The sequence below is a fragment of the Triticum aestivum genome, chromosome 7A (assembly GCF_018294505.1).
Source record: "Triticum aestivum cultivar Chinese Spring chromosome 7A, IWGSC CS RefSeq v2.1, whole genome shotgun sequence".
NCBI lineage: Eukaryota > Viridiplantae > Streptophyta > Magnoliopsida > Poales > Poaceae > Triticum > Triticum aestivum.
The window spans coordinates 66,596,353-66,617,792 of NC_057812.1; the positions used below are offsets into that span (position 1 = coordinate 66,596,353).

At 50.4% G+C, this 21,440-nt stretch overlaps 1 protein-coding gene and 1 pseudogene across 1 annotated transcript; one reads left to right on the forward strand and one right to left on the reverse strand.

The window, feature by feature from the left end:
* The first annotated feature begins 141 nt into the window (after window positions 1-141).
* LOC123151078 (histone H3.2-like) lies at window positions 142-12,515 on the forward strand. Its single transcript, XM_044570862.1, has 2 exons — window positions 142-604; window positions 12,414-12,515. The coding sequence occupies exons 1-2, from the start codon at window positions 258-260 to the stop codon at window positions 12,475-12,477; spliced, it is 411 nt and encodes a 136-aa protein (XP_044426797.1). The 5' UTR covers window positions 142-257; the 3' UTR covers window positions 12,478-12,515.
* A 1,654-nt stretch (window positions 12,516-14,169) lies between these two features.
* Window positions 14,170-19,384, reverse strand: LOC123147782 (uncharacterized; annotated as a pseudogene).
* Between the last annotated feature and the right edge of the window lie 2,056 nt (window positions 19,385-21,440).

Genomic DNA, 21,440 nt, shown 5'->3' on the forward strand with positions numbered 1-21,440 from the left:
GTTCCCCACGATCCGCGTGCTCACCCAGAAAACCAATCCCATCCGTCCATTCTCTACCAGTCCAACGCTCCAAACCTCATCTCCCTCCTCCAGCCCCCACCCCGACGCCGCGCGGCTTCTCGCCCCAAAAATTCCCGATCCCCCGCCCACGCCCCGCTCCCCTACTTAACCCCCGCCGCCTCCTCCGTCCCATTCCACCCAAACTCAAATCCCTCACCGGCGAAGCATCCACACCTAAACCCTAGCCTCCGGCTCCGATGGCCCGCACGAAGCAGACGGCGCGCAAGTCCACCGGCGGCAAGGCGCCCCGCAAGCAGCTGGCGACCAAGGCGGCGCGCAAGTCGGCCCTGGCCACCGGCGGCGTGAAGAAGCCCCACCGCTTCCGCCCTGGCACCGTGGCGCTCCGTGAGATCCGCAAGTACCAGAAGAGCACGGAGCTGCTCATCCGCAAGCTCCCCTTCCAGCGCCTGGTGAGGGAGATCGCGCAGGACTTCAAGACCGACCTCAGGTTCCAGAGCTCCGCCGTCTCCGCGCTGCAGGAGGCCGCCGAGGCGTATTTGGTGGGGCTGTTCGAGGACACCAACCTGTGCGCCATCCACGCCAAGTGTCGTGGTTCTAAGCCTGACAGTAGAGTGGGGGGTAGGTATGGAGAGGCAAGGTCCTAGCTATGGAGAGGTTGTAAGCACAAAGGATGTACGAGTTCAGGCCCTTCTCGGAAGAAGTAACAGCCCTACGTCTCGGAGCCCGGAGGCGGTCGAGTGGATTATGATGTATGAATTACAAGGTGCCGAACCCTCTGCCTGTGGAGGAGGGTGGCTTATATAGAGTGCGCCAGGACCCTAGCCAGCCCACGTAGGAGAGGGTTTAAGGTGAGTTAAGTCTGGGGCGTTACTGGTAACGCCCCACATAAAGTGACTTTACTATCATAAAGTCTACTTGATTACAGGCCGTTGCAGTGCAGAGTGCCTCTTGACCTCCTGGTGGTCGAGTGAGTCTTCGTGGTCGAGTCCTTCAGGCCAGTCGAGTGAATCCTCGTTGGTCGACTGGAAGGCGACCTCTTCTAAGGATGTCCTAGGGTAAGTTACTTGGATCAGGTCCATGATCCTACCCTAGGTACACAACCCCATCATTAGCCCCCGAATGGATCGAGGCTTCGAGTGAAGAAGGAGTTGATGTCGTTTCCGATTAACCTTTGCGCTCCGGTTGTGCGCTGTTCCGGACCAAAGAATCCCTTTGTCGACAGGAAACAAATTGCCTTCAGTCGACTTGATCCATTCTGTTTTTGCGTCGAGTGATCTTTCAGGCTTCGACGATCTCCGAGCGACGGATCGCCAGAAACACCGCGCCTGACAGACTGATTTGTTGCTCGCGGATTCCGCGGGATGCGAAATTTTGGGGCGTGCGCGAAGCGGGGCGGACCGCGGCGTTCGGATGGGACGGGGCATGGACGCCTCGATCTCCGCGCCGCCTTTTTCGCCACGTATCCCGCCTGCATAACTGTTCCTGATATGATTAGATAGCCCGGGCCCACCTGTCATCCACTCGGAAGGGACCTTATAAATGTGCCCGGCGAGGATTTCTGTGCTGCGTCTCAGCATTCTCTCCTTCTCTCTGCTTACTTCTTCTCCGCCCAGCGTGCTCGCTCTCGCCCCCGCACCACTTCCCTTTGCGCATCTCGCCGGCGACCATGGCCAAGGAGAAGACGGCGGCGCTGGAGCGCGCAAAGAAGGCGTCGGCGTCGGAGAAGGCGAAGGGGAGATCCACCAGCCGCGGAGGGTCCTCGTCCAGATCCCGCCTGCCGAAGGGCTGGGTCCAAGAAGACTGGATCCAGTCGACCATCATAGAGAAGGACCTCCTCGACATGGCCAACGAGGGCTTGATCCCTCACGGAGCTGCGAGGCTGCCGGGGAAGGAGTGGCAGCCACAGCCAGAAGAGGGTGAGTGTGTGCTTTTGGCCACTCATGTTGATCGTGGGTTTTCCTTGCCGCCGAGTATTTTCTTCCGTGGCTTCTTGAATTTCTTTGGAGCGCAGCTTCACCACTTTACCCCAAACTCCATTGCCTATCTTGCTGCATTCGTGTCTATGTGTAAGGGTTTCTTGGGCTGTCGACCGCACTGGGGTTTGTTCAAACATATATTCACGTGTCGCTCTCAGACCGTGAAGAAGGCGAGCCCAGGTGATGAGAGAACCCGAGTCATCCAAATGTGTGGGGGCCTGGGGATCCAGGTGAGGAATAAGAGCACCTTCCCGCCCATGACCTTTCCCGAGTCCGTTAGAGGCTGGCAGTCGACTTGGTTCTACTGCCAGGTCCAGTCGACGCCAGGGCAGTCGAGTGGACTCCCTCCGTTCACCATGGACCGAGTGAGCAAGCCTTCCCCTCTGAAGCTGATTCCGGAGGAGAGAGCCGACGTGAAGATGTTGATGGAGCGCGTGGTGCAGTTGGTTCGGGAGGGAGTGACAGGCATGGACCTCTTGGAGGTTTTCCTCAGGCGTCGCATCCAGCCTCTCCAGTTCCAGAGCCACTGCATGTGGTTGTACTGTGGGACCGAAGACGAGACCAGAGTCCATCCAGAAGCAGTCGACGATGTCACTCTGGAAAGATGGATGGCAGCCGTCACCGGAAACAAGGACAACCCGCGCGGAGCCAGAAGGGTTCCTCCACTCGACCACAACAGCGACTCAAACAAGGTACACTTGCTCTGCTCTCCACTGCGCCCTCGTCGTATTCATTTCTGTTAATCCTGCCGACTGGTCGACTGATTCTTGTTTGGGCATTTGTTAGGCCCTCACCGAGCTGTACTCGATGCCCAATGGGGCACAAGCTTCGACTGAGGAGGGCGAGGCGAGCGGAGGTGAGAGCCAGGAAGAGGAGGAATGGGACTCGGATGTCGCAGAGGACGATGACGACGATGATGATGATGTCGGTGATGAAGACGACGTCGAGGACGAGGAAGAGGAGGAGGAGGAGGAGGTCGTGCCACCGCGCTCGGAAAGGCGGTCGAAGCTCGTCCACGACCCTTCGACTGAACGTGTCAAGGGGGTTGCGACGCAGTCGACCAAGCGCCCTAGGACCACCTCTCCAGCGCCGACTGAAAAGGCGCCGAAGCAGCCCAGGGCGGCCTCGTCGAAGCCGATCAAACTCTTGCCGAAGATGAAGGTGTCCATCCCTACCATATCAGGGTAACCGTGCTGCTCATATTTTCTTATTCTGTGTGAACTTTATTTCTGGTCGACGCTGAAGTTAGTCGACTGATCCTTTGGAGTTGCAGTGCTGCTACTTCTGAGACCTCGGCCCGGGCCGATGACCACGAGATGGAGGATGCGGCAACTTCGAACCCAGGTACTGTATTCTTAACACCGTTTTTAGTCGACTGACTCGCGACCTCTGATCCTGATTCTTCTCGCAGCTCCGCCCAATACTGTTATCAATCTTCCTGATGATGACGAGGATGAAGAACCGCTGAAGCACAGGAGGAGTCGGAAAGCGTCCGCCAGTAAGGTGCCTCAGGACGTGACGGCGCCTGAGATTCTGACTGTGGAGGAAGAGAACACCACTCGACACACGGTGTCCTTCGCAAATCCACTGACGAGTGCTCAGCAGCCCTCCCTCTTCACGACGCACCACGTCCCAGAGGACCAAGCTGGCGCAGCGAAGGAGGCGATACGCCAGGCGGGACTCATGATGGAGCAGCTGAAGACCATCCGGGACGCGAGCCAGGCAGCTTATGACGCCAGTTCTGCCCTCCAAAGCAATGTCCAGGTCAGTCGACCGCTGTTTGTTCTGTTGGATATGCTACCAAAAACTTTTCTTTTCCGGAATTTATATTAGTCACCCACTGGGTGTGTCGAATAAACTCCGTGTTAGCGGGGGCACGCTGAGTGCACCCGCTGGGTGTAGTCCCCAAGGCTAAGGTCGACTGCTGGCAGTCGGCCTTAGGCTTTATGATGTCAATCTTTCTGTCAGTCGACTGGTCGACTGGACTTCACAAACCGGTGGGGGCACGCTGAGTGCACCATCTGGGTGTAGTCCCCAAGGCTAAGGTCGACTGCTGGCAGTCGGCCTTAGGCTTTATGATGTCAATCTTTCTGCCAGTCGACTGGTCGACTGGACTTCACAAACCGGTGGGGGCACGCTGAGTGCACCCACTGGGTGTAGTCCCCAAGGCTAAGGTCGACTGCTGGCAGTCGGCTTTAGGCTTTATGACGTCAATTTTTTTTTTGAGGTCGACTGGTCGACTTTGTCTTCAACAGGATTAGTGGGGGCACGCTGAGTGCACCCACTGGGTGTAGTCCCCGAGACTACGGTCGAATGCTTGTATTCGGCTGTAGTCTTAGAAACGTGAGTTTTTCCCTTTTTCACTCGGAAGTGAATTATATTTAACATTTAGTCGATTGGTTCTTCGCAGAACTCTTGTGATCTTGTGGCTCGCTACTCAGAGCTGGAACACAAGCATACTCAAGTCGAGCTGAGCTTGAAGCTAGTTCAGGAGAAGCTGACAAAGGCAAAGGAGGAGACCGAAGGTATGTTTGGTGAGACCCTGACGACTGCTTTTCCCCTTGCTTGTTTCAAAATCTGATCTTGCTGTAACTTGTAGATAAGGTAAGGGAGGCCCAGCAGAAGAAAGACCTTGAGCTAGCTGAGAAGATCAAGCTTGCCGACGAGAAGTTAGCTTCAGTCACCAAGCTCGAACAAGACAATACCAATCTGAAAGCTGCTCTTGGGATTGCCAACAAGGAGGTCAGTCGACTGAAAACTGATAAAGCTGCCCTGACCGACCAAGTCAGCAAATTGACTGAGAAGAAAACTGAACTGGAGGCCTTCCTGAGTGGCCTTGCCAAGAAGTTGTTCCTTATGCTTGAAGGTAGACCTCCATGTTTGGCAACTATTTCCAATTGTGGCTTTTTCCATTCGACTATCTCCTTGACTTAGTGATCACCCTTGCAGAATTTTGTCAAAACTTTGAAGAAGAAACCAGCCGACTGGAGCCAAACCTTGACCCCGTCAATTCTCCGGTGAACGACGAAGTTGCCATGGATGTTTTCCGACTGGAGTCTCGTGTTGCAGCTGTCGTGGACTATCTCGCAAGGCTGAAGGCCGCCACATCTCGCATCGACTCGACGCTCTGGCCTGAGGAGACACTTCAGAATGACCTTGAGTCGCTGATGGCCCGCTTGAACACGATCCCTGGTCGAGTGCAGGAGTGGAAGAAGTCCTCGGCTCGGTGTGGTGCAGATGTCGCTCTGTGTCTGGCCCGAGTCCACTGCAAAGATGCGCGAGAAGAGAAGCTGGCGGCCCTTCGGGTGGCCAATACCAAGAAGCACGACTTCAGATCCTTTATGGAAACTTTCCTTGCAGCTGCCACTCGGATCGCCGACGGGATTGACCTTGATGAATTTGTTGCACCTTCCAGCCCTCCACAGGAGGGGTAAAAAACTTCTTCTGGCTCGACGCTTTAAATTTGCCTCGGTATGCCGAGTGAAAATGTAACCGACAAACCTTAACAGGCTTGACGCCTGAGCACTTTCGGTTCCTTTAGATGTCGATTCAAACTTGGATTTGGTGCTTGAATACGATTGCCTTCGGCTCGGAATGTCTTTTGCAGGTTCAAAGCAAGGTGCCTGTGCTGCAATCGATTTGATCTTTAGTCCACTTAGACGAGCACTGGGCTGCAGCTAAGCCCCCCGAGTGAGAGGGTTGCTCTCCACTCGGCAGGATTTGTATACCTTAGGCGAGCACAGGGCTGCAGCTAAGCCTCCGAGTGAGAGGGTTGCTCTTCACTCGGTAGGATTTTTATAACTTAGGCGAGCACAGGGCTGCAGCTAAGCCCCCGAGTGAGAGGGTTGCTCTTCACTCGGTAGGATTTTCACAACTTAGGCGAGTGCTTGGACTGCAGCTAAGCCCCCGAGTGGGAGGGTTGCTCTTCACTCGGTAGGATTTTTATAACTTAGGCGAGCACGAGGCTGCAGCTAAGCCTCCGAGTGGAAGGCTGGCTTACCACTCGGTAGGATTTTGATAACTTAGGCGAGCACGAGGCTGCAGCTAAGCCTCCGAGTGGAAGGCTAGCTTACCACTCGGTAGGATTTTGATAACTTAGGTGAGCACAGGGCTGCAGCTAAGCCCCCGAGTGAGAGGGTTGCTCTTCACTCGGTAGGATTTTCACAACTTAGGCGAGTGCTTGGACTGCAGCTAAGCCCCCGAGTGGGAGGGTTGCTCTTCACTCGGTAGGATTTTTATAACTTAGGCGAGCACGAGGCTGCAGCTAAGCCTCCGAGTGGAAGGCTGGCTTACCACTCGGTAGGATTTTGATAACTTAGGCGAGCACGAGGCTGCAGCTAAGCCTCCGAGTGGAAGGCTGGCTTACCACTCGGTAGGATTTTCACAACTTAGGCGAGCCCTTGGACTGCAGCTAAGCCTCCGAGTGGAAGGCTGGCTTACCACTCGGTAGGATTTTGATAAACTTAGGCGAGTCCTTGGACTGCAGCTAAGCCTCCGAGTGAAAGGCTGGCTTACCACTCGGTAGGATTTTTATAACTTAGGCGAGCACATGGCTGCAGCTAAGCCCCCGAGTGAGAGGGTTGCTCTTCACTCGGTAGGATTTTGATAAACTTAGGCGAGTGCTTGCACTGCAGCTAAGCCTCCGAGTGGAAGGCTGGCTTACCACTCGGTAGGATTTTGATAAACTTAGGCGAGCCCTTGGACTGCAGCTAAGCCTCCGAGTGGAAGGCTGGCTTACCACTCGGTAGGATTTTTGATAACTTAGGCGAGTCCTTGGACTGCAGCTAAGCCCCCGAGTGAAAGTCTGGCTTACCACTCGGTAGGATTTTGATAACTTAGGCGAAACGGATTCGCAGCTAAGCCTCCGAGTGAGAGTCTGGCTCACCACTCGGTAGGATTTTTACAAACTTAGGCGAAACGGATTCGCGGCTAAGTCACCCACTGAGGGGAGTTTTTATGTGGACAAAAATAAAAAGTGACAGAAATTATGGAGGAACTATGACACTATTATTTTGAGGTCCATGAACTACAGAAGTACTTTATTGCAACTCATCCGAGTGATAAAACTTAAGTGTAAAATGGGCGGAGTAGCTCCGCGTTCCAAGCTCGGGGCTCGTCGATATTATGCTCGACGTTGTAAAGATGGTACGCCCCGTTGTGGAGAACCTTGGTGACGATGAAGGGGCCTTCCCAAGAAGGAGCAAGCTTGTGTGGTTTGTGCTGATCCACTCGGAGAACCAAATCCCCTTCCTGGAAGGCTCGACCTCTCACATTTCGGGCATGGAAACGGCGCAGATCTTGTTGGTAGATGGTCGACCGGACCAGAGCCATCTCCCTTTCTTCCTCTAAAAGGTCGACTGCGTCCTGCCGCGCTTGTTCAGCTTCTGCTTCGTTGTAGATTTCAACTCGAGGAGCATTGTGCAGAAGATCACTCGGCAAGACTGCTTCGGCTCCATAGACCAAGAAGAATGGAGTTCTTCCGGTCGACCGATTAGGCGTGGTCCGCAGTCCCCAGAGTACAGATGGAAGTTCGTCGACCCAAGCTCCAGCCGCGTGTTTGAGATCACGCATCAGTCGAGGCTTCAGTCCCTTGAGAATCAGTCCATTAGCTCGCTCTGCTTGTCCATTCGACTGCGGATGGGCGACTGATGCGTAGTCGACCCGTGTGCCCTGGGAGTCGCAGAAAGCTCTGAATTCCTCTGAGTCAAAGTTCGACCCATTATCCGTAATGATGCTGTGCGGGACTCCATATCTGAATATTAGTTCCCTGATGAAGCTAACAGCAGTACCGGTGTCAAGGCTCTTGATTGGTTTAGCCTCGATCCACTTGGTGAACTTGTCGACTGCCACCAGTACATGCGTGAAACCGCTTCGTCCTGTTCTCAAAGGACCGACCATGTCCAGCCCCCAAACTGCAAAAGGCCAGACGAGTGGGATGGTCTTCAAAGCTGACGCAGGCTTGTGCGACATATTTGAGTAGAACTGACATCCCTCGCACTTATCCACTATCTCTTTTGCCATCTCATTCGCCTTGGGCCAGTAAAATCCGGCTCGGTATGCTTTGGCCACGATGGTCCGAGAGGACGCATGATGACCACAGGTCCCCGAGTGAATATCATTGAGGATGAGTCGACCTTCTTCTGGTGTTATGCACTTCTGACCGACTCCAGTCGCGCTTTCTCTGTATAATTGTCCTTTGATTACGGTAAAGGCCTTAGATCGACGGACGATCTGTCGAGCCTCTTCCTCATCCTCCGGAAGCTCTTTCCTCAAGATATATGCGACATACGGAATCGTCCAGTCGGGAATGACCACTAAAACCTCCATGATCAAGTCGACCACCGCTGGGACTTCAACTTCAGTCGGATCTGTGGCGCTCTTGGGCTGCGGAGTTTCTTCGGTGAAAGGATCTTCTTTGACTGACGGAGTGTGTATATGCTCCAAGAACACACCACTCGGAATGGCTTCTCTCTTGGAACCTATCTTTGCTAGATCATCAGCTGCTTGATTTTTCAGTCGGGGTATATGATGGAGCTCCAACCCCTCGAACTTCTTCTCCAGCTTCCTCACTGCACTGCAGTATCCAGTCATGGCTGGGCTTCTCACGTCCCACTCTTTCATCACCTGATTGACCACTAAATCAGAGTCGCCATAGACCATTAGGCGACGGACGCCGAGTGAAATGGCCATGCGCAACCCATATAGGAGGGCCTCATATTCTGCCTCATTGTTGGAGGAATCAAAGTGAATCTGGAGAACATATCTGAGCTTATCTCCTCTGGGGGAAGCCAGGACAACCCCAGCACCGGAACCATTCAACATCTTAGAGCCATCAAAGAACATGGTCCAATGCTCCGAGTGAACTTCAGTCGGCTGCTGTTGTTCAATCCACTCGGCGAGGAAATCTGCTATCGCCTGGGACTTAATGGCTTTCTTTGCCTCAAACTTGATATCAAGGGGAAGAAGTTCAATCGCCCATTTGGCCACTCGACCAGTTGCATCTCTGTTGTGCAAAATCTCTGATAGTGGAGCGTCGCTGACGACTGTGATGGAATGGTCAGAGAAATAATGAGCAACCTTCTTTGTGGTCATGTATATTCCATAAACAAGCTTCTGATAATGAGGATATCTCTGCTTGGATGGAGTCAAGACTTCAGACAAATAATACACTGGGCGCTGAACTTTGAGAGCTTTTCCTTCTTCTTCCCGCTCGACCGTTAGCACAGTACTGACGACTTGTCCTGTGGCTGCGATGTAGAGCAACAGAGGCTCTTTGCTGATTGGAGCAGCAAGCACCGGCTGGGTGGAGAGCAGAGCTTTTAGCTCGGCAAACGCTGCATCAGCTTCTGGAGTCCACTCGAACTTGTCAGCCTTCTTCATCAGTCGGTAAAGAGGCAGTGCCTTTTCACCGAGTCGTGAGATGAATCGACTTAATGCGGCCAAGCATCCAGTAAGCTTCTGGACATCGTGCACTCGCACAGGGCGTTTCATTCGGAGAATAGTGCCAATCTTCTCTGGGTTAGCGTCGATTCCCCGTTCGGAAACGAGAAAACCGAGTAACTTGCCACCAGGAACTCCAAATGTGCACTTTGATGGATTGAGCTTGATATCATACCTTCTGAGGTTGGCAAATGTTTCGGCGAGGTCAGCGAGCAGGTCGGAACCTTTTCGTGACTTGACAACAATATCATCCATATAAGCTTCCACATTCCGACTGATTTGGGTGAGTAGACACTTCTGAATCATTCGCATAAATGTGGCTCCGGCATTCTTGAGGCCGAATGGCATGGTGATATAGCAGAAGCACCCGAATGGAGTGATGAAAGCTGTTTTTACCTCATCGGGCCCGTACAGACGGATCTGGTGGTACCCGGAGTAAGCATGGTTCCAGGATCCTTTTGGTTTCCCCTTAAACTTTCCTTGAGTCGCGGCCAGAGCCTCTCCAGGAGCTGCCGGTTCAGCCTTCCGCTTCTGTTTCCGACTGGTGTTTCCTTTTTCCGACTGACTCGGCTTGTGCTTGCCGCTTCGGAGTCGGTCTTCTTCTTCGCCGTTGGCGTACTTGGTAGCAATCTCCATCATCCGACTCAAGGTCATGTCACCGGTTCGACCAAATTTCAAACTCAGTTCTCTGTTCTTGACGCCGTCTTTGAAGGCGCATACTGCCTGATGATCAGAGACATTTTCCACAGTGTGGTGCAAAGTGATCCACCTCTGAATATACTCTCTGAGAGTCTCATTAGTTTTCTGCACACAGACTTGCAACTCTGTCAATCCCGCTGGTCGCTTGCAAGTCCCTTCAAACGTTCTGACGAACACTCGGGACAGATCTTCCCAAGTGTAAATGCTGCTAGGAGGTAATTGAGTCAACCATGCCCTGGCAGAACCTTCCAACATGAGGGGCAAATGCTTCATGGCCACCTCGTCGTTCCCACCACCGATCTGAACTGCCACTCGGTAGTCTTCAAGCCAAGTTTCAGGCTTAGACTCACCAGTGAACTTGCTGACTCCTGTTGCCAACCTGAAATTGGCGGGGATAACTGCGGCTCTGATAGCTCTGCTGAAACATTCAGGACCAGAAACATGTACTCGACTGCTCGTGGGTACATCTCTGTCGAGTGCGCCTCGATGGGCTCTGTTCCGGTCGACCAACCCTTGCACGATAATGGATCGCGCGTCGAAGCCTGGCTCTCTGGGGTCAACTGGAACCCTACGCCCTGTACTGTACTGACGCCTATCATCTGGCTGCCGAGGAGCGTAAGACCCACCCCTCGGAGGGGAATAGGACACTCGACGCCTATCATCTCGGTCGAGTCTGTCGCCATATTGATCTCGCCGATTCTCACGCCTTTCGCACCGCGGAGGCGATCTGGGGCTGTGAGCCGACTGAACCGTATTCACAGTGACAGATCGACTGTGAATTCTGTTGCGCGACTGAGACACGGCTGAATTCTGATCTCCTGCTGCCCGGAGCAGATCCCTGATCTGCAGCAAACCTCTGCCAGCTTCCGACTGCGAAGGCTGAATGGACTCTGCTATACGGGTCGCAGCTGCTAAATTCTGAATTGGGGTTCGATATACCTGAGTCGGCGGGAAGAGTTGACGTCGACTGGTGTCGGGAACTCGTTGCCGCGCGCGCTCGTCGAGTGCTCGCTGAAGGTTCTCCAGTCGAGTGCGCTCGGCCAAATTGGCCAGACGCGCCTCCTCCAAGGCACGAGCCTCGGGGGTTTCTCCTGCGATGGGAATACGCAGAGGATCCTCGTTCCTGCGGCGAAGCTCTTCTCTTTGCAGAGAGTCGAGTGGCTCGGGCTGGTACTCTTCGTAGTCTCGTGCAGGGTCGCCGCCGTCACCTGCTCCACCACCACGGGCGAAGCCTGGAGGGCTGTGGGGCCCGTCGACCATCAAGATTTCCGCCGCTGGATCACTGCTTCCGCACTCGGATGCAGTCTCTCCGGAGCCAGTCGACTGATCGAACAAGCCGTAGAGAGATTCGTTGGGCTCGATTGCCGCAACTTGTGTAGTGGCCGATTGGCGAGCCACCGCGTGACTCACCCATCGCTGAAGCCTCGACCGGCCTGAGCGCTTGCGCTGGCGGGAGACCGGGAGGGTGGACGATGGAGGAGCCGACCGATACTGGGTCGACGGTTGCCGCAGCAGAACGCCGCGGACACATGCGCGAAAATGCGTCGCACCGCGGACGGGGAGCGCGTCTACGTCGAGTGGAGCCTCCTGGAGCCATGCGGAGTCGTCGGCAATGAAGGTGAGAGTGCCGAGACGGATCTCTTGACCCTTGACCAAAACTCCAGCAGACACCATGATGAGAGTACTCGGAAGAATCGCAACTTCTCCACAAAATCGCTAAAACACCTGCCCCACGGTGGGCGCCAACTGTCGTGGTTCTAAGCCTGACAGTAGAGTGGGGGGTAGGTATGGAGAGGCAAGGTCCTAGCTATGGAGAGGTTGTAAGCACAAAGGATGTACGAGTTCAGGCCCTTCTCGGAAGAAGTAACAGCCCTACGTCTCGGAGCCCGGAGGCGGTCGAGTGGTTTATGAATGTATGAATTACAAGGTGCCGAACCCCTCTGCCTGTGGAGGAGGGTGGCTTATATAGAGTGCGCCAGGACCCTAGCCAGCCCATGCAGGAGAGGGTTTAAGGTGAGTTAAGTCTGGGGCGTTACTGGTAACGCCCCACATAAAGTGACTTTACTATCATAAAGTCTACTTGATTACAGGCCGTTGCAGTGCAGAGTGCCTCTTGACCTCCTGGTGGTCGAGTGAGTCTTCGTGGTCGAGTCCTTCAGGCCAGTCGAGTGAATCCTCGTTGGTCGACTGGAAGGCGACCTCTTCTAAGGATGTCCTAGGGTAAGTTACTTGGATCAGGTCCATGATCCTACCCTAGGTACACAACCCCATCACCAAGCGCGTCACCATCATGCCCAAGGACATCCAGCTCGCCCGCCGCATCCGCGGGGAGCGCGCCTAGGTTTTCGGTCGCCGCCGGTGACAATACTGGGTAGAAGCTTTTCATGTGCTCTGATCTGGTTCATGTGTTGGTGGTGTTGATATGATGTGTCGTCTTGTCCTATGTAGCCTGATGCTGGAATGAAATGCAAATGAGAAGTTCAGTTATCATCTGGTGCTAATTTTGTCCTCTGTTTGCTGCTTAGTACCTTTGTGATTTTGCTACGGTGTTTTTCTCGGATCTACCGTGGTGCTGCAGTGACGGGGTCGAACAATGCCAATTGGTTTCATTATTTTGCCACCGTCCTGTTATTTTTGATTGGTGGCCATGTGATTCAGTGTTTTTGCCTGTTGTTTGTTCAGGGATCTGATGAACTCTTCGATTGGGCTTCCAGCTATTCTCGAAGTGATTCTGAATTTTGTTTTGGGCTGGTTGATGTTGATAAGCTGACCGTGAAGATGTGACAGCGGTTAGTTCTCTGTACACCTGATTGCCACTTCATTCAAATTTATGATAACCATCACAGATTTGCTCAATATTTGTGAGCGAAAGCTGAACAGCTTGTACGCTTACACCCTGTCTATAATGTCTAAACACTTGTGCTTGCTGTGCAATTGAGATGCCAGGCAGTGTGTTATCTTCTAAACACTGGTGTTCTCTTTGCCAATTAAGATGCAGTGCAATTCAATCTGGTGGTATGGTACCTGGTCTTGTGAAGCATCTGAAACTGAAAATCCATCAGCGACCATCATCCGTGTGTGGCTGCAGAGGCATTGTATCAGGCAAATGTAGGACATCTTCGCCTCACCTTGCAAGCAAGAAGTACTACTTGACTATTTGCAGTACTAATTAACAGTCCATCTTCTACCTGGTTAGAAGCCAAGAAAAGGAGCACTTCCAGGCAGGAAGAGAAGGAGAAGAAAGGGATTCCTTTTTTTTAGAAAAGGGGGACATCCCCGGCCTCTGCATCGGAAAGATGCATACGGCCACCAAGAAAGGGATTCCTGCTCTGCTGTAACCATTGCCAGGCAAATGCGGCACTGAGCAGGAGCAAATCTCCTCGGATATCACAAGGTGAAGGCCTTTTCTCTGATACAAATGAGCTTTTCCTTATATATTATACAAATGAGCTTCAAATGTTGTGTTAACCCGGAGCCGCATTTACAGAGTTGTGTTTCCTTGTGGCGACTTCTTGCAGGTCTAACATGCACAATTCAAGCTCAGGTGGGTGAAGATCATTTGTGTGTGGCTGCAGAGGGTGCTATACTATCAGGTAAATTTGGGACACCTTGCAAGCAGCACTCACTAGTCAATTTGCAAGACCAATTGACAGTGTCCATCTTCTACCCGTGAGAAGCCAAGAACAGGGATTCCTGCTGTTATGAAACCGTCGTTGTGGCGCCGAGCAGGAGCATATTTCCTTGGATTTCACCAAGGTGACGGCCTCTTCTCTGATACATGAGCTTTAACTTTTCTGCTGTCTGCTGTGCGTAACGCTTTTTTGTGCTAGCAGTACGTATATGGTATCCTTAAAAAAAATTAGAGATTCTGTGGACAATCATCTCTTTTTTAGTTCAGTCATCTATTGAGAGTTTTCAGAAACAACCGCCTGTTCATAACTTTACTAACAGTGCATGGATTTCAGTCCTGGGTATAGGTATTGGTTAGTGTAATCAACAGAAGTTGAAAATATTTACTCTCAGTACTACCCATCTTTCCCTTTGCTATATTTGCAATGATGGCTTACAGGTTGCTATGACTTGTTAGTGAGCTATTACAGCTTATTTTGCTGATCCTATACGAGGGCAATAGTGAACCGATTTAGCTTCAGATGTGTGAAAATTGCAATGGGGAAGAGTTTACGTACAACTTTTTTGCACACTAATTCACTTCAAATGTGTGAAAATTAAAGACCGATGCCCAGCACCTCCTGCAGAACAATACTTCTAATGGAATTTATAACTGGATAATCAAGCTCTTGGCACCGTACAAGAGACTCACTACTTGTCATTCTACACATCAAGGGCCATGTTGCAGTTATTGGAGCCAGTTTCATGTATATATATACCAAACAAAACAAGAAAAAACAACAGCAACAATACAACTCAGAACAGAGCATTCAGCTCTGCACGTACTGGTCAATTCCATGGGGGATGATTGCATCAGATTCCATGTAAACAGGCGTAATTCCTGTCTGATCTTCACACACATGTATTGGCAAACCTTTTCTTGACGGGAGTGTATGGGCAAGTCTACTTCCTTAAATTTTGATGAACTCTGCTGAATAGTCCGGCCCGCGCACATTCCAATCAGCAGTGAAGTATAAGAGCTGGAGTGCTAAGTGCTAACATGGACCTGCAGAACAGAACTTTTGCGAACCGGATATCACCACGCGGGCAAGCAGCACTAGCACCAGGACTTGCCTGATACAAATGCTCCAACCTAGCTAGTTCTGTCTGAAAGAGAAATGGACTCCTAGAAATGGTCACCTTACACACGTCTACGTAGATTGGTACCAAATTCTCTGCAAAATCTGCAATATACCCAATTCCATCGCCCAACAGAGACAACCCCCAATATTGCTCCTCAACACCTTGTTCCAGAACCAGGGATTTGGATGAGCTTTCAGCACCCCACCGACAATTTTCGCTCCGAAGAAGGACCCATTTAACTTCCTTGCAATTGCCTTGCCCGCTGCTGGCATCCTCGGGTCCTCCTCGACATCTCTGCCAGCAAACGCATGTGCCTTGAAGAAGAACCAGTACTCCTGATGCGGCATAACCTTCAAATTGACCGGCTGCACTGTTCCCATGCTCGCCGCGACAGTCTTGCTGTTTGTGGTGACTATGATCCTGCTTCCACGTTTGCCATGTCTTAAGATCGGCAGTAACTCTTCTAGCGTCTGTTGTTTGCCCGTGTCAACATCTTCAAATACCAATAAAAACCTCTTGGTGAGGTATTTCTCCTCGAGTACATGCAGTGACTCGATGAATTTTTTAGCATCTCTAACTGCGTGTTTGGATCCTAGAACAAACGGTGCCTCACCCCATGCCATTGCCCTGGTGTATGAGAAATTGGAATACAAAATTATTGGAAAGTGTTGGCGCACCCTCTCATCATCGCAGACATGCTGCACAAGGGTGGTCTTCCCGACTCCCATGTCGCCGACACTGGGAAGCACACCCAATTTCTCCCCAGTTAACGGACCACCATCGTGCACCAAGAAGGTGATTATCCTCTCTTTCTCAACATATCGGCCGAACATCTGCCCCTCGATGAAGATATTGGTAGGCAAAGGACGATGCATGGGCTGGCAATTTTGTATGAGCATCATGAACTCTTTGAGATCACTGGATACGGTTTCCAAGATCTCTACCACTCTATCTATCTCCTCACCAACACCAATATCATGGCGAGACAATAGGCTCTTCATGGCACACGCTGCTATGCGCACACGCTTTGCAGGATTAAACAAGGAGAAAGAGAAACGTTGTTCAACTACCTTGTCAGCTTGCTCATCTTCAAGCTCCTGCTCTCTGCATCCGACTGTGTCGAGCAAGTAGCGGCCATGGTACATGCCGTTGTTGAGCTCCGAAAGCCACTCGAGGGTGCCATAGTTTGTTATATGCCTTCCTTTGGCCTCCTCTACTGCACTATGGACCTTGACGAGCATGTGGCAGATCCTTCGTAGCTTGGCCTCGGTGCGCCCTTGGCCTTTGAACTGGCCAGCAATAAGAGATATCGCCCTGCCGACCATGTCTCCGACAACCGCCGAGAAGATGACCTCTGCCATGATAAATTCCTCTAGCAACTGTCTGAATGTGATGTTCGCAAGTTACCTGGTACCCCAACCTTTCTAACAACTATAAGTTTCTGAATGAAACCAGAAGTCAAGGTGAGCACCAATGGTTTGTGTGGTAGAGTTATATGAATATTGCCACGAGAGTGACATGAAAGACTTCAGTGCTTTGACTCTATATTGCACTACAAGTCTACAATGCGTGTTTTCCTTCTATGAAAGGGACTGCCGTTCTAGATTGCACCACCAGTTATACTATTTTAAGTGTCATGCCAACATGATAGAACAAAAAATAACAGGGATAATTTTCTGTTGGCTATTATTTATTGGTTGTATGGTACTAGATACGAAAATATATTCTGAGTTTGCCTGATGACTAATGCAGTGAACGACTAGTCCTTGTCTTAGACCATCAACATCCTTAGAAGGCAAGGATGTGCTACCTGTCTATTGTTACCATAGCGTAATCACTGATGCTCGCAGACCTGTCTATTGTTGCCATAGCCTAACCATTGGCGCTTGCAGTGCATTTGACCTGTCAATTGTGTGGTCATCTTCCATAGCCACATTTGCAGAATTGGGTTTCCTTGCGATGATTTCTTACATGTTTAACAGTTAGAGTACAATTCAAGCTCAGGTGGTGTGGCATCTGGTATTGTGAAGTGTCTGAAAGTGAAAACCCATCAGTGAAGACCGTCTGTGTGCTGCTGCAGCAAGTGCTCTTATTTCAGGTAAATTTAGGACAACCTCATCCTTGACAATTTGCATAATTGACAGTCCATCTCTACCTGTGGGAAGCCAGATGGGAAGAGCCTCCAGGCTGGAAGAGGAGGAGATGAGAGGGGCTCCTGCTCCGCTGAAACCATCGCCTGGCGAATGCGGCACCGAGCAGGAGCATATTTCCATAGATATCACCAAGGCGAATGCCTCTTTTTTGAGAAACCTCATGTGAGGGCAGGGGGTTTCTGCGTTTCATTAAGAAGAAGAGAGTTTGTCCAGTTTATAAGGAAAACCGGACCCAAAAACCTAACATTCTTGATTAATCAGGTACCTAAACCCAAAACCATATGCGCCTAGAATACTCGGTGAGTGGATGGCAGGACCCGGCCAATCCTGAGAGAAGGTTGTCTAGAAAGTACTAGAAACAACCTAATCAATCTGCCGGCAAAGCTCACAATGGAACTTCCAACCCGATTTTCATGATTAGTTCCCAGGTGTTCTCCCGCAGAACACTAGTCTGGATAATCAAGCTCCTGTCACAGCTCAGGGAACCGCATAAGAGACTCGCTACTTTTCATTCCACACATCAAGGGCCAGGTTACAGTTATCCGAGCTAGCTTCATGTACATACCGGGGAGGCAACACAAGCAAGCTAAGAATACAGAAATAAACAAGAACTAGTACAATGCAACTCAAAACAGAGTATTCTACAATTTGTCAATTCCATGTAAATAGGCATAATTCCTGTCTGATCTTCACACACATATATTACTGATATTAGGAAATCTTTTCTTGAGGGGAGTAAGATGGGCAAATCTACTTCTTTCGAGTTTGATGCACTCTGGTGAATAGTTCGGCCCGCGGACACTGCAATGAGCAGTGTAGTACAATACTTGGAATGGCAGCACTGACCGGCACAACAAGACTTTTGCAAACCCGTTATCACCACGCGGGGCAACAACACTAGCGCTAGGACTTGCCTGATATACCAACCTGGCCAGTTCTGTCTGAGAGGGATATGGAACCTTAGAAATGGTCACCTTAGACATGTCTGCGTCGATCGGTAGCAAATTCTCTGTCAAATCTGAAATGTACTCAATTCCATCACCCAACAGAGATAACCCCCCTATATTGCTTCTCAGCACCTTGCGCCAGAACCGAGGATTCGGATGAGCCTTCAGCACCCCGCCGATGATTTTCGCTCCGAAGAAGGACCCGTTTAACTTCCTTGCAATCGCTTTGCCTTCTGCTAGCATCCTTGGGTCCTCCTCTACATCTCTGCCGGCAAACGCGTGCGCTTTGAAGAAGAACCAGTACTCCTGGTGCGGCATGACCTTCAGACTGATCGGCCGCACCGTTCCCATGCTCGCCGCGATGGCCCTGCTGTTTGTGGTGATTATGATCCTGCTTCCATGTTTTCCATGTCTTAAGATCAGCAGTATCTCTTCTAGCATCTGCTTCTTGTCCGCGTCAACATCTTCAAATACCATCAAGAACCTCTTGGTGAAGTATTTCTGCTTGAGTACATGCAGTGACTCGATGAATTCTTTAGCATCTTTAACTGTGTGTCTGGATCCTAGAACTAACGCTGCCTCACCCCTTGCCATTGCCCTGGTGTATGAGAGATTGGAATATAAGATTATTGGAAAGTGGCTGCGCACCCTCTTATCATCGCAGACATGCTGCGCAAGGGTGGTCTTCCCGACTCCTATGTCGCCGACGATGGGAAGCACACCCACTTTTTCTTCAGTTGACGAACCACCATCGTGCAGCAGGAAGTTGATGATCCTCTCTTTGTCGATGTGTCTGCCGAACATCTGCCCCTCGACAAAGATATTAGTAGCCAAAGGACGATGGATGGGCTGGCAGTTGTGTAGGAGCATCATGAACTCCTTGAGATCAGTAGATACGGTTTCCAAGATCTCTACCACTCTATCTATGTCCTCACCAACACCAACATCATGGCCAGACAATAGGCTCTTCATGGCGCCGGCTGCTATGCGCACACGCTTTGCAGGATTAAACAAGGAGAAAGAGAAAGGTTGTGCAACTACCTTGTCAGCATGCTCATTGTCAAGCTCCTGCTCTCTGCATCGGACCGTGTTGAGCAAGTAGCGGCCCTGGTACACACCGTCGTTGAGCTCCGAGAGCCACTCGAGGGTGCCGCAGTTTGTGATCTGCCTCCCTTTGGCCTCCTCTACTGCACTGTGAACCTTGACAAGCATATGGCAAATCCTCCGTAGCTTGGCGTCTGTGCACCCTTGGCCCTTGAACTGGCCGGCAAGAAGAGATATCACCCTGCCGACCATGTCCCCGACAACCGCCGAGAAGATGACCTCCGCCATGATAAATTCCTCTAGCAACTTTGTGATGTCAGCAAGTTATCTGGTACCCCAGCCTTTCTATCAATTCCAACTTTCTGAATGAAACCATAAGTCAAGGTGAGCACCAATGGTTTGTGTGGTGGAGACATATAAATATTAGCATGAGAGCGACATGGAAGACTTCAGTGCTTTGACTCCATATTGCACTGCAAGTCTACAGCACGTGTTTTCCTTCTATGGAAGAAACTGTCGTTTTAGATTGCACAACAAGTTATTGTGGTTATATTTTAAGTGTCACACTGACTCCGTAGAGCAAAAAGCAACAGAGTAATTTTCTGTTGGCCATTACTTATTGGTTGTACAGTACTAAATATGAAAAATATATTCTGAGGTTGTCTGATGACTAATGCTGTGAACGCCTAGCCCTTGTCTTAGACCATCAACATCCCTAGAAGCCAAGGAGGTACTGCAGTGCAGTTGCCATAGCCTAATCACTGGTGCTTGCAGTGCAGCTGACCTGACAATTGTGTGGTCATCTTCCATAGCCACATTTGCGGAATTGCGTTTCCATGTGATTTCTTACATGTTTAACACGTAGAGTACAATTCAGGCTCAGGTGGTGTGGCATCTTGTCTTCTAAAGTATCTGAAATTGAAAATCCATCAGTGAAGACCGTCTGTGTGCTGCTGCACAAGTGTTCTTATTTCAGGTAAATTTAGGACACCCTCATCCTTGACAATTTGCAAGACCAATTGACAGTCCATCTTCTGCCTGTGGGAAGCCAGAACGGGAAGAGCTTCCAGGCAGGAAGAGGAGGAGATGAGAGAAGAGGAGGAGCATATTTCCTCGGATATCACCAAGGTGAATGCCTCTTCTTAGATACATATGAGCTTTGCCTTGTCTGATGTGCAATGAGTGTTTCTCTTTTTTCCGATAAAGGCAACAAGTGTTTCTATGCGCTAGCAGTTACTCCCTCCGTTCCTAAATATAAGTATTTTTAGAGATTCCAATATGGACTACATACAGAGCAAAATGAGAGAATTTACACTCTAAAATGCGTCTACATACATCCGTATGTAGTCCATATTGAAATCTCTAAAAATACTTAAATTTAGAAACAGAGGGAGTATATTATAGAGATATATGGTGGACAATCAGCTCTGTTTCAGTTCAGGCATCTATGGGAGTTTGCAGAAACCTTTTACCATTCATAACTTTACTACCAGTGCATGGATTTGGGTCCCGGGTATAGGTATCGCTAGTCTAATCAACAGAAAGTTGAAAAATGTTTTTTTTTCTCTTAGCATTATCCATCTTTCCCTTGCCATATTTTGCAACGATGGCTTACATGTTGCTATGACTTGTTAGTGATGGCATATTCTGCTAGTGCTGTTACAGCTTATTGTGCTGATCATATATGGGAGCATAGTCGACAGGTTTAGCTTCAACCAACTTAGTTTGTTGATTTTGCAATGTCTGTACATCTCTTCAAATGTGTGAAAAGTTAAAGACAAATGCCCAAACACTTTATATGGTCGATTATTATCCTTACAGGTACCAAAAATGGAAGGATTTTGTTTTGAGAGGTAGTCCTTCCGGAGCATGCACATCTAGAAGCCAAGGAGGCGCTACCTGTCTACTGTATATTGGAGCTTCCACATCCATGGCCTAATCACTAGTGCTTGCAGTACAATTGACATGTCCATAATGCGGTGTCATGTACTCGTCTTCCGTAGCCACTTATGCCGATTTTTTTTCTTGCAGTTACTTACAGGATTAACACGTGCAGTACATACAATTCAAGCTCAGGTGGTGTGGCATCTGGTGTTGTGACATATCTAAAATTGAAAATCCATCGGTGAAGATCATCCGTGTGTGGCTGCAGAGCGTGCTATTCTATCAGGTAAATTTAGGACACATGAACCTTAAAATTTCTCAAGACTAATTGACAGCCCATCTTCTAACACTGAGAAGCCCAAAACAGAGAGCTTCCAGTTCCAGGCAGGAAGAGGAAGAGAGGAAAAGGACTCCTACTCCACTGAAACCATCGCCGGGTGAAATGCGTCACCGAGCAGGACAGGAGCGTATTTCCTCAGATGTCACCAAGGTGAAGGCCTCTTCTCTGATTCATATGACCTTTG

What these genes read in the sequence shown, in the direction of transcription:
- LOC123151078 (XM_044570862.1), top strand. Translation starts at nt 258, where the DNA reads ATGGCCCGCACGAAGCAGACGGCGCGCAAGTCCACCGGCGGCAAGGCG. An exon ending in CTGTGCGCCATCCACGCCAA is followed by an intron (nt 605 to 12,413) that starts GTGTCGTGGTTC and finishes CCCCATCACCAA; the next exon opens with GCGCGTCACCATCATGCCCA.